At 36.1% G+C, this 13,350-nt stretch overlaps 1 protein-coding gene across 1 annotated transcript; it reads left to right on the forward strand.

Moving 5' to 3' along the window:
• The first annotated feature begins 10,099 nt into the window (after positions 1-10,099).
• Positions 10,100-11,481, forward strand: AR781 (DUF1645-domain containing protein). Its single transcript, XM_010270427.3, has one exon. It carries the CDS (start codon positions 10,177-10,179, stop codon positions 11,260-11,262), a length of 1,086 nt encoding a protein of 361 aa, XP_010268729.1. The 5' UTR covers positions 10,100-10,176; the 3' UTR covers positions 11,263-11,481.
• The last annotated feature ends 1,869 nt before the right edge of the window (positions 11,482-13,350 follow it).

Genomic DNA, 13,350 nt, shown 5'->3' on the forward strand with positions numbered 1-13,350 from the left:
AAATAACACATGATTGGCTACAACATTTATGATACCAATTGATTCGTAAAAAAAATTCAGATATCATATAATTCCCATATCATAGTTGAACCCAAAATATAAATAAAAATTTGAAAAATATAAGATAATTGTATAATATTATGTGTTTCTATTGTTTAGTTTCACTTAACAAATCCCGTGCACCACACAGTGTTATGGTCACACCAACCGGCAGAGCACTGCGGCGCAGTCATAGGCAGTAGCACGCATAGCTGGCCGCACAGCAGCAGGCACCGCCCGACAGCGCGCATAGCAGCATACACCGCTCGACAACGTGTAGTAGGCACCGCCTAGCAGCACGCAACATGCACCGCCCGGCAGTGCACAGCACGGCAGCATGTACCGCGCACATGCCCGGCACCGCACGACAGTGACACCATGAGCCGCGTGCACGCACCGCGCGGTGGCGGAACCATGAGACGCGCGCACGCACCCGGCAGCAGCAGCAGAGCGGGGCCCACACGACAGCTCATAGGGGTGGGCCCACCCTTATCTGGACACATCAAGCCAACTCACCGCCAGCTTACCTTATCCCTATCTTATCCTTGTCTTATTTTATCTTCTTAAGTAAGAGTTGTGTTACCATTAGAAGTAGATAATTAGGAGTTTTAGTTTAAGTTGGATTACCCTAGTCTGGCTGAATCCAATAAGGAATTTCCTTTTGTAATCTCCTATTTAAGGAACCACGAATTGAAATAAAGCATTCAGTTTTCCAGTCAAGAAAAGAGTGAGGAGAGTTTGGGTGGTCTCTTGGACAAATCACCCATTAGGAGAGTTCGGGTGGTCTCTTGGACAAATCACCCATTCAGTTCCGCAATAGGGTCTGCACGCTACGGAGTGCGCAAGGGAAGGCAGGGCTTTCTCACCGTGGACCGACCGTGACGAGATCCTACGCGCGGGACCATAACACACAGGTCCCCGCTAGTATTTCTTTAAAACCCTAAGTCCAATCCATTGCACTAGTTGCGTGAATCCATGGATATTCCTACGGTTCTGCCCTATTTTGTTAAATGTAGGATAGGAGTGATTGCTTATCATAAACATAATCAAATCATGAATTGGTCATTCATATTAGAAAAATGTAGAAATGTATATATTAATTAGCAGGGGCCCATATGATGCACAGGATGGGGCACCCCTTTTTGTCCCTCGCCTCCGTAAGTCAAGACACTTTATTCCATTCCTACCCTAATCTAAGTGGCAGGGCGAGTTCAGGGTGAGGCACCCATTCCCCGTAAAGGAATGGGAATCCCCAAATTTTCCCCACACTAAGACAATCACCTAAAAAAATCTAAAATATTTTGGGAATTTGGGGGTATTTTTGGAATTGGATTATAACAATTTGGGGGTATTTTATAAATGAAACTATGAGATCTTAGAATTATAAGAATATGAGGAAAAATTAGAGATATTTTACAAATCAATATTAAATTTATGGATATTTTACTAATTTACCATTGAGTTTGTGGAATTATATGCAAACCCCATCCTTAATTTAGGGCAAAAATATTTTCCCTGTCCCCACCCTATCTCTGCCCCGTCCCCGTTTAAGATTTGAGAAAACTTGCCCTGTTCGGGGGTGGGGCAAGGTAGGGCCCCAATTTTACAGGGTAAATTTCCATCTCTATAATTCTAACGATTTTCAATAACTAATTAACTAACAATATTTTACAATATTTTATGATAATTTCCAAAAAATCATTGAAATTGCTATTGATAATTATGGATTATTAATTAAAGAGTTTCCCTAAATTATTTGATAATTGTTAACAAAAATTATTGATTTGATATAATTAGTAAGATCTTTTTATCAATAAATTATTATTGTAAAAATTTATTAAATTATAATTGATGTAATGGTTTCTGGTCACGTATCATTTTTTCGTGATGTGTCAATTTTTTGGCTGAGTACCTCGTCATCTCGTTTGCTCCCAAGTGGCCTGTGACTCAGAGGCTGAAGTGGAGCTCCCTGGTGGCGAATTGCTTGGTGGTGAGCTACTTGGTGGCGAACTGCCTGGTGGTGAGCTACCTTGATGAGCTTTGTGCTCTTTTAGAGGCCTGCAAGGAACCAAATGTCAGAGGACCTTTGGTGGCTAACCCGACGATGTCACTTTGATGCCTAAGTTAGCACTTAGTGGAGAATTGAGAATGATATTAGAGAATGAGAGAGCTAGAGAGCAGAGGTTACCCATCCTTTTTTCGCCCCTAGGGGGTGAGGTCTTTATATATTGGAGTCCTCGTGGTTCGGGTGGAGCAGTTCTTGGATTCCCACTGTGATGGGACCTACTTTCGTGTTAGGTGGGGATAAAGCCACCAACCGGTAAGGTTGCCCATTTCCGCCTGACTCGAGGAGTGGGTGAGCTAATATAGCCGTTACAAGTCACAATCCCGTAAAATGCGGGGTACGGTGGTGAGCTCCTCGGGGTTGTCAGGTTGGCGCCTGTGTCAGGCCACTAGGTCGGTGTCTGGGCCAGGCCGCCAGGTTGTCAGCTCGTGCTGGGCCAGGTTACGCCTGGTGGGACACCATCAACTTAGCAAAGGCAAGTTGTTGCCAAAGTGGTCCCGGGTGTCACCTAGTTGTTCTGAGGTGTTAGGTGTCATAATGTCACTGGAGGGCCAAATCCGCCCTCATCAATAATGATTAATGTAAATTATGCTAAACGTTGAATTTTTAAACATTTATTAATAACCAAAAATTATTTAATAATGGATTGTTTAATAATTTTGGTGGATTATTAAATTATTTAATATTTATTAAATAATGGATTCTTTATGAAATAATAATTTCATAATTTTTGGTAGAATATTTTCCAAAAAATTTTAATAATTTTTATAACTAAGGGATTATTTAACAATAATGGAAGATGCCATGAATATATAGGAAACACCGATCCCATGTAGTTCTGCTTTAGTTAGGGAAAAGCTCATTTGGGTAGCTTTTATTGCCTTGCATTGAGAATATGACTGTACTTATGTACTTTATTTTATGGGGAGATATTCCCAATATAAGGTTGTAAAAGACTGTTAGAATGGTGTGGGCATAAATTTGCCCTCATAGAAGTCGATCTCAATCCCATGGATTTACAGGAACCCATCAATACATGTTGAGCACGACACTAGTAATGTCTTAACAGGCAAACTAACAGGAAATTGAGTTATCCCCTATTAATGGTCGTTCCATTGGTTAAACTAGGCACTAAAAGACAACAAAGAAAAAAAAAAAAAAGAAACCCACGAAAATCCTCTAACAAGACCGGATAACAGGCGGCTAGCGGCAACAACATTCATTTGGTAAACTTTTGTGTCCAGTGGCCAGCGAGAACAGAAAATCAGACAGTCTGCTCTCATTCAGTATCTGCTTTTCTCAACTTGATTAGGAGACTAATGGTGCTGATTTGAAGCTTTGGTCGTTTCAGAGTAGAGGTTCCTTCTGATTTGAAGCTTCGGTTGTTTCAAAGAGGAAGGAGGTAGGGTACCTCGGTTCTGGAATCATTCAAAAGCAAAAGAAAAAAATAATTATTATTATAAGAGCTCAATTTATAGGAAAAGAAGAATCGGTATGAAGAACAGGGGCCGATCTAATCCTATGGTCAATAGTGGAGGGCATGACTGTGGACAATGGGATATGTCGTTGGAGTTGTAGCAGTGGTAACATCGTTGGAGGAAATAAGGGATGGCGAGAAGAAAAAGAAAGAGGGAAAATAAAGAGAGAGAGAGAGGGAGAGGAATGAAGAAAAAGGGTACTGAAATGGAAAATTGAAAGTGGTGGAGAAAAAGAGTGAAGAAGAATGTAGGGTTGGAATAATGGAAAAAAGAAAATAAAGATGACGTGGAGTATCTTGTTATATATATATATATATATATATAAGTAAATAGATAAATAGATAGAGATGTATTAGAGAAAGGTATTATAAGAATTTTCTTTGTTTAAATGTTAAAATCATTTAATACAGTGTTGGTGTTTGGGTATGCAGTGGAAAAAGCTACATATCAAAAGTGCGTTCATAATGAAGCCTTCTTTGATAGGTCCTGGCTTTGTCTCCATGCCGAATTACTTTCATTCAATGTATCTACCCATAACAAAAAGTTCGTTTGATGCTTACAAAGCTGGAGCTCATATCAAATCAAAAGGGGGTCTCTGAAAAGATGCCCAATGTTGGCTTCACGTCCAGTCCATCGTCCCTCCAAAGACCCCAAGATACCTGGAGCCAACACTGCATGATGATCTCATATTTCCGTCTTTCCAGTTTTACATCAAATTGAAGAAATCCCATTTTTTAATGATTTAATCGATCTCAACTGTAGTTAGAACTATTCATGCGTGCAGGCACACCTGATATGGATCAATTAAGGATAATTTTAGCCTAGAATTGATAATGCAATCACGCAGTTGGGGAGATTTTTCAATTCGAGGAGATGATATTAATAACGGGTGGAGATAAATATATTTGGGGAATTAATAAATGAATCCTGAGATAGACTGAACTCTAAAATGGCCACCTTATTATTAATAAAATGGCACCTTACAATTGAAAGGCCTTTTATGTCATCATTCTTTTGATGGTAAGTTATTAATCTGGATGACACAGACACATTTCTAAGTAAATGCATTTAATTAGGTTGTTTTATTAGAAATTTTAATTGAATAAAAGAGACAAAATTTCAAAAGAGCCTCCAACTTTTCTGTGCTCCAAAATATAGACCTCAAATTTTCAAAAGAGACAATTTTAATTCCACAATAATTTCGTCATGATGGGGACTCGAAAAATATAGACCTCGTGACCCTATTTAATAAGGTAGGATCAGTTTGGTCCGTTGGATTAACCATGGGCCATTGAAAACCATACTTATCAAAGCACTCATTCATCTCTTGCTCACTTCTCAAGTGGCAAGCAAGGCCAAGTGACCTCCATGTTAAAAAGGATTTAATTTTCTAAGGAAATAGAACTCTATGGGCCCCCAATCACGTTTGCAATATGGAATCTGCTTCTATAAACTCGATCTATTATCTCCTACGTGTATACTTCAAAACGAATATTCCAATCCATTTTTTTTTTTATAATGATGAAATATATGATTATTATTAATTAAGGCCTCATTTGTTTTACAGTGAACTTTTGTTCACACTGAAGCAAAAATATAGAAATGCAAATGAGTTGAATCCAAGTTTTAGTATAATTTTGGTGTAGGTTTTGCTTTATTTTATTTTGTTTATTTGTAGTGGAGGCAAAATAAAACAAAGTAAAATTTAACACAAAAGTCCATCAAAATTTACAATTTTCTTTTCTTTGTACTACTACAAAGAAAATTACAATGTAAACCAACAAAGCCTAAAGTGACATCAATTAACCCCACTAATTAAATACCTTAGGTACGCACCATTCCTTTGGCATTTTCTTTAATTTAAGAATTTGAGTGATGCCTGTATTTACACGTCTAAGAAAAGTAAGGATATAGTGGAGTCTGTGGAGAGCATGTGCAAAAGAAGTGAAAGATATAGTGGAATGAAAAATAAATAGAAAAATGATGGTGGTTTGGACGTGAGGCCAAGGCAAGTATGAGTTTTATATAATTAGAAAGATGAAGTGGTATCTATATTGGATCCGGACGACCTACTTCTCACGCTTGACAGCTTCAAGATTTCACTATAGCACCGCCCAAGTACTGAATAAAGAGTTATCAATAATGCATGTGTGGCTATTATATGTACTACTATTTAATGGCTGTTTCTTAGACAAGGAATTCAGGTGATATCAACCATCACTGTTTTTTTTTCTTTCTTTCTTTATTTTTTTTTTTCTTTCAGACAATAAACATCCGTGGTGAAGGCGTGTCCCCTTCAAAAAGTTCATTAATTGTGTGAGGAAGGGGCGGTGTGCTTGTGAAAATCTTATGATTGCAAAACATACTAAGATAAAATCTCTTTTGTTTCGTTATGTAATAAGAAGTAGAAAAAAAAAAAAAGACAGAAGGAAAATTTTTAGGCTGAGATATTGAGTATATTTTTTGACCCTTTATAATGGAAATTTTACTTTCCACGACATTTACATCAAAATACATCCTATGGGAGAATGATGGTTTAATCAAGGGTCAGAACTTTTTAGGCATAAAATACAATGAGATGGATGCCAACTCAGAATTGATACCAATTTATGGATGGGCATTAGCATATAAAGTAGGGGGTTTTACATTTTGAATATTTATAAATTACAGTGAAATTCAAAAATCTACATTAGACCTGTCCATCATTAATTATGCTTTGTCAAGGGCCAAATCCATTGTTGGGTTTTGGGCCCTTAAGTCATTTCTCATTATCTTTTGGTAAAAGCATGTTAACGATCTTTTGGGTTTGCATTTAGCTCTTTAGACCTTTTGACCGTAACAGATGATTTCTCTTCTTACGTTGTGATAAAACCATTTACTCTGCTTTCCCCAATGAGATAAAAGTCATTCTTAAGTTATTTTGGGTAAGTTCATTAATGTTCCTATCCATTTTAGTTTTTAAAATACACACACGACTTATCAATGGGCCGGGTAGCTTGAGGGCTTGGACATGTAATTAGGCCCGCAGGCCTGACTTTGGGCCCAAAACACCACGCCCGATTATGTCTCGGGTTGGCTTGGGATTTTTTAAAAAAGCCTGGCCTGCCCCAATTCATTTATATAATATAAAATATATAATATTTATTATAATATATATATATATATTAATAATTTAATATATACATATTTTTTAATTTTTTTCTTTATAATCTCTCTCTCTCTCTCTCTCTCTCTCTCTCTATTCAGCCGCTTTAGCAGTGGCATGAGTTATATACTTTGAGCTCGGGCTCGGGCTCAGGCCTTAAAAAAATTTGTTAATGCAGAGTGAAAGCCCGACTTGAGCCAAAATTCATGTATTTTTTTTATTTTTTATATATTTGTTTTTCACTATTAATTGGATGTAGATTGCAGAATTTGAATCTGATTACGTAAGCACCTCATATTAGGCTTCAAAGTTTTGGGTATCATTGATAGGTCTACCTACTTGGCTAAACTCTTTTTTTTTGTAATGTTTGATCTTCTTATAATATATATATATATATATATATATATATATATATATATATATATATATATATATATATATATATATATATATATATTTGTTCACTTATCAAAATAATGTATATTTAAAGAGAAGGAATTGAATGATGTGAAAGTTATAGTTTAAGCTACATTTTAAATCTCATAATTAGATAGGATTAAATTCAAAAAATGGGTATTTTGGTCAAAAGAAAGTTCCACAATCTTATTCATATTTTTAATAATAGTGTAAATATGGAGTTATAGATGTATTCATTTTTTCTATATATATATTTTTTATTTCTATGTATGTAAAAGTAATATTGTTATGTACACTTATTTTTTCATTTAATAAGATAAATATATGATATTATACATGTGCCCAAATTTTTTTATTTTAAAATTTATGTATTTTTTATTTTTTATTTTTGTGTTTTTTATATTTTATTAATTTTTATTATTTAATTATGACATTAAAGGTTGACATATTTGACCCAAAAGTTTAAATATTGATCTCCACTAAATAGGAAAATAATTTAATTCTTGATTAATTTTAGATTGTATTTCATTTTCATCATCACTAAAAATAATTATTGTTTATTACACTTCTTTTTTTAATTTGATTAATAAAAAATATCATAAATGTGTCTATTTTTTTATATTTTTGTAATTTTCTATATTTATTTTATATTTAAACATTTTATTATTTAACTATGACTTCATGGATTGGCTAATTTGATTCAAATAGTTGAATTTCTTAGTCATCACTTGGATAAAAAATGATTTTATTTTTTTATTAAGTTTTAAAATATATAGGTTTATATTGTTAAAAGTATTGGACATAAATCTAATTAGTAGCATTTATTAGTGAAAACTAACTTAAATATGGGATTTAATAAGAGAGCATGGGAGTTAATACCTTAAATGCAATAGTAAACGAGAGATGATTAAATGAGTTGAAAAGCATTAATTGAAATTATGTTTTCAACCTTCATAATTAGAGATGGACTAAATGACAAATGTGGAAGTTCCACACCCTCATTCGTACTTTTTATAATAGTATACCTTATTCCTTACAACATTGTTGGCTTTACAACCATTTTATGAAACAATCCTTCCAGCCTAAGTGGCATGCTCATATAAGAGTGTTTTATAAGGAAGGTAATGTCAATTCTGTCTTATGAATATAATGTAGATTGTTATTTAATATAAAATTTGATTTATATGAGGCTCAATATGAGAAGAGTACAAATACAAATATATATAGCATAAATGCATAAAAAATAGGGTCATTTACTAAAACACCCCCTAAAGTTTCATGAATTTACTAAACCCTACCTTATAATTTGTGTTTTTCTAAAACATCCCTATAATTTGTAATCAATTTACTTAATCGACTTTCCATTAGATGAAAGTTGAAAATGACAGTGTTAACACTAACATCCACTCAAATAAATTTAATCAAAACAAGCTAAAAAAAAATGCCATTTTTGCCCCTAATAAAACATAGACGACCACTATATTTTTCTCTATTTGGTCAATTTTGTTTTATATACAAAAGAAGTGTTAGGGATACTTTTGGAATAAACAACCATGGGTCCATGCCATTCAAACATTTTCCACTTAGTTTAGGTGACCGTGTTACTATTTTCACATGGCAAAATAAATAGCTCTTAATGAAAGATTGATTAAGCAAATAAGTTGCAAATTATAAGAGGTGTTTTAGTAAAATACAAATTATAAGATAAATTTAAATAAATTGTAAAATTATAGGGAGTGTTCTAATAAATGACCCTAAAAATAATATAAAGTTCAAGTTTTTTTACTCTAGATACTCATTTCAGACTAGGCCTAAAGTTCTATATCGAAAGATTACAAATACAAATAATATATATTCAAAATCTTCTCTAATGTAGCATAATGTACACAAATACTTCTCACCGTGAATTGGGAATATCTCCCCCTGCATAATACTATGTAGAGAATGAGATGTTCTTCATGTATGACTGCAATAAATGTGGGCAGGAGATCCGGACTCCTGCAAATGATAAGCCTGGTAATTCGATTAATATTGGGTGGTTTTTTTACATAAATTTCTTGGTCTCACCAAGTAGGGTTATTTTTTATTACCTATCCCTTTGCTGACGCGTGGAGAATGTGGCTAAAATCTTCTTAAATAGAACACGTGGATTTGAATTTTTGTATCTGAGGTTTCCCTAGAGTTTTAACTTTTGAGTAGGGAGTAGGGAGTCCTGAGTCCAAATCTCTTCCGGTATCATACCTTATCCATTCAAATAAATACAGCAAAATCACAATTTTGTAAGCTAATGACCTCATGGTGGGCTTCATTCTAAAACACGGGCACGGGCTTTATAAATATGGGCTTCGTGGCAATTTGCATTTTTCTTTTCTGTAACGTGTTAGGAATACAGATGCATCTTAGACCTTCAATTTGGAATGTTTTCCTAGGGAGCGATCTTTGACTGCCTTACCCAAAAAAAAATATCTTAACTGTTCCAGATGCATGCATGGTGAAACATGCATTTGTAATTGTTTCAAAAGTAATAAACATTCGTATCCTTGAAGCTTTTAAATGTTGGCCGGCACTTTATTAGTGAAAGACAAAATTACCCCTTTCCTGTCCGGCCTATTCATAGAAGCAATAAGAGTGAGAAGAGTATTCTGGGGTTAAAAAAAAAAAAAAAAAAAGAAGGTTGTCAGATCCCAAATCTAGCGAGCATTTAACCCGGGAGGGTATATTTGCCGCTTCACTTACCCACTTTTAAATGTCGCGATCAAAACATTTAATTTCAGAAAAATAAGAAACTTTTATATATAGATTTTTAGTTTTAACTTTTAAAAAACCAAAACGAAGAGAGAGAGGCGACGACGCTGACGCTCTGGACGTCATAATAACGAAATAAAAAAGGCGGCTTCTTTCGTTTGTTGGTCAATCATCTCTCCTTCTCCCCTCTTTCCTCTCCCTTTCCCTCTCTCTTATAAAAACTCCGAAGTTCAGCTTCTCAATTGAGCGAGCCATAAGGACAGAATCCCAAACTCCCATACTCGATAATGGAGGTGGTGATACCGGCACCACCCAGCGGCATGGATTTCAACTTCGACAGCGCCTGCTCTTCCCCCTACGTCAGTGCTCCTTCCAGCCCCAAACGTTTTGGTGAGTTTTTCAGCGCTCCCACTAGTCCTACTAGGGCCGCTGCAATCTATCGTGGCTTCAACGATTTTTCCATCACCAGCGGCACCAGCGGCACCGGCGGCAGGGGTGGCTCTTCTTCGATCATCCCATTTGACTGGGAACAGAAACCTGAAAAATCGAAATCTAGCGACACCCAGAACGACGATGACGACTTCGCCTTTGATTTCAGTGGTCAGTTAGAGACAGCTTCGCTCACCGCCGATGAACTCTTCGACGGAGGCGTCATTAAACCTTTAAAACTTCCTCCTCGGCTACAGCAGGTTCCTAGCGGAGTTGACGAATTTTCTACTCGGAAGAGCGCTGTTTCGTCGCCGAGGTCCCCAAGATCACCTGTCTCGAAGGGGAAAAGGATAATCCGTGAAGCGTTGTCCCCGCGCCACAAGAAAGACTTCGACCCGTTCGCAGCTGCAATTGAGCAAGCGCGTAAAGGATCGGAACGCGATCGAGGGAGAGAAAGATTCTCTGGTTCGAATTCCGGCCGCAGAGGTACCCGATCGCTGTCGCCTTTCAGAGTTTCTGCGTTCCCATGGGAAGAAAAAGAACAACAGCAAAGTACCAAACCCGCTTCATCAAATTCAAAATCCTCTTCTACATCGTCGTCGTCTTTGAAGGGGAGCAAGAAATGGAGGCTGAAAGATTTTCTGTTGTTTCGAAGCGCTTCAGAAGGTCGAGCGACGGACAAGGATCCTTTCAGAAAATTCGCGGTTTTATCCAAGAAGCAGGACGACGTAAAGAACTCGAGCTTCCGGTCAACCGACAGCTCCGGTTCGAGGAGAAGAGGACGAGTTTCAGCTCACGAGTTTCATTACACGGTGAACAGGGCGGTATCTGAGGAGTTGAAGAAGAAGACCTTCTTGCCGTATAAACAGGGTCTTTTGGGTTGCTTGGGCTTCAATCCGACCGTCCATGGGCTTGCCAGGGGCTTTGGTTCCCTTACACGTTGATGGGTTGATCATGAATCGACCAAAAACCCTTTGGTTCTTTCATTTCTATGCATGCATGATTAAGTAAAATCTGCAGGGGATTAACTCTTCTAGTAAAAAATTTCCCTTTATTACATCTGTTTGTTTTGGTGTAAAGGTTCTATTGCTTTGAATTGAATTGTAAAAGGCAGACACAGAAGACTCAAGTGATACACTATTAATTTCTTTAATCTTTATTAACTTTGAAACGTTGAATCAAACGTTCCAAAGTGGTCAATAAGGCTGGCTGGTTTTAATTTGAAAGCGTGAGATTAGAATCCATGGGTTACGTTGGTGGGTCTCAATAACTCTCAACGCTCTAACATTTATTATTGTATTCGAGTTGCATGGATTCAAACTCAAAGCAGGCAAACTGATCAATGAAGATGGATGTCGACCTTCATGATAAATCATAATATAATTAAAGGTGTTGCCTTTATTGTTGTGGACTGTAAAAGAGCCAAAAAGGAGAAGAGGGGATAATAGTAATAGAGAGTGGTTGTAGGAATAACTTTTTGGAAAGACAAGTAATGTCGAACTCAGAGGAGACCCACATGAGATCCTGTAATCATCCATTATTTTCTTCTTTTTGAGGGAGGGGTGTGGTGCAACATCATCATCATTGAACTGAATTGAACAATCTTTTCCTTTTTCTTTTTGTTTCCCCCTTCACTCTAAAAAGGGAGTTTGTTGCATTTGCATAGTGCATACATACATGGGTGATGGGCTGATGGTGATGGTAGTGATCATATATATACATCTCTCGGTCATACTTTTCATACCTACGTATTACATTGCATGGTTGATGTCTAGAGAGAGTTTCCTTTTTCTTTTCACTGTTCATTTAATTTCTCCATGTTTGATTAATACAAAATATATAGCGTTACAGGGAATGTAAGGAAAAAAAAAAAATTCAGGCTTTTGGTGTTACGCGCATAGTCTATGAACTGGTTTAAATTGGCTCAAAAGAAAAGAACTGGTTCTGGCAAGAGTACAATAATCTTTCATGCATCCATGTTTTAATTTGCAGTCGGAGATTATTCATTTCTCGTTAATATAGGAGTGTCAATCCAGCACCACACCAGTTCTTCTGTCTAAATCTGTTTGACGTTAAAAAAGGGTACACCTCCATGCTTGACTTGGCCGATGACGGACCTGATCACGTCTCTTTAATCTTCCTGAGTTGATTCAAGAATATCAACGAGTTGTAGGCTTGTAATCAATCAAATAATTGTCAAATTGACGAGTAGACTTGCAAGTTGATTAGTTACCCAACAATAAATCTCTACTAAATAAAGTGGTTGCATGTCAATATATAGACTTAGAATCGATTTTCTAACATCTGTATAAATAAACAAATAAACTGCAGGAAGCAAGCAAATGAATAGATAAGGATGATGGGTGTCATCGACCAATGGTAGTCGGTAGTAGAAATGAGGGGTTTGGGCCAATACAAGGTGGGTTTGATCTTAAGTCCATGTTTGTTGTGAGAATTAACTATGATGAATTTTATAATTCTAAAAGTCAATTTTTAATTGTGATGTATGAAAATCATCTGAGCTAATGATAATTCTTTTGGTGGGACTAGCTCAAAAATTATTTGGGGATTAATTGATTGTATAATATTTAGCTCAAGATTTATTTTTCAAAAGTGATTCTTTGGAAATTGGAACAAACACATGCAGCTAGCTAGAAAGGGTTTAAGAAATAAGAAACATAAATGGAGAAAGGGTTATTTCAGTTATACATTTGTTTTGGAGACTTGCTAATTCTGAGCAAATATGATGTGTATCAGTGTATGTATGTAGCCTTTTGAATATTTTGTTGGAGAGTTCCACATAGGAAAACTCTCTCTCTCTCTCTAACACAAAAGAGCCAATGAATAAGTTGCTGGATTGATGTGAATGTGGATAAAAGAAAAGTAATAAAACAAGGAAAAATGGAAAACAGTAAAAAGAAAAAGAAGAACGGTAATAGGGTCAATTAACATTAAAAAGAAGCGTATTGTCGATGTCATCAGATGTAACTCATGACAATACAAGGCTGCACAATGTTGGCGGGGCATACATG

The sequence above is a fragment of the Nelumbo nucifera genome, chromosome 5 (genome assembly GCF_055504915.1).
Source record: "Nelumbo nucifera cultivar China Antique chromosome 5, China Antique-T2T, whole genome shotgun sequence".
NCBI classification, from domain to species: domain Eukaryota; kingdom Viridiplantae; phylum Streptophyta; class Magnoliopsida; order Proteales; family Nelumbonaceae; genus Nelumbo; species Nelumbo nucifera.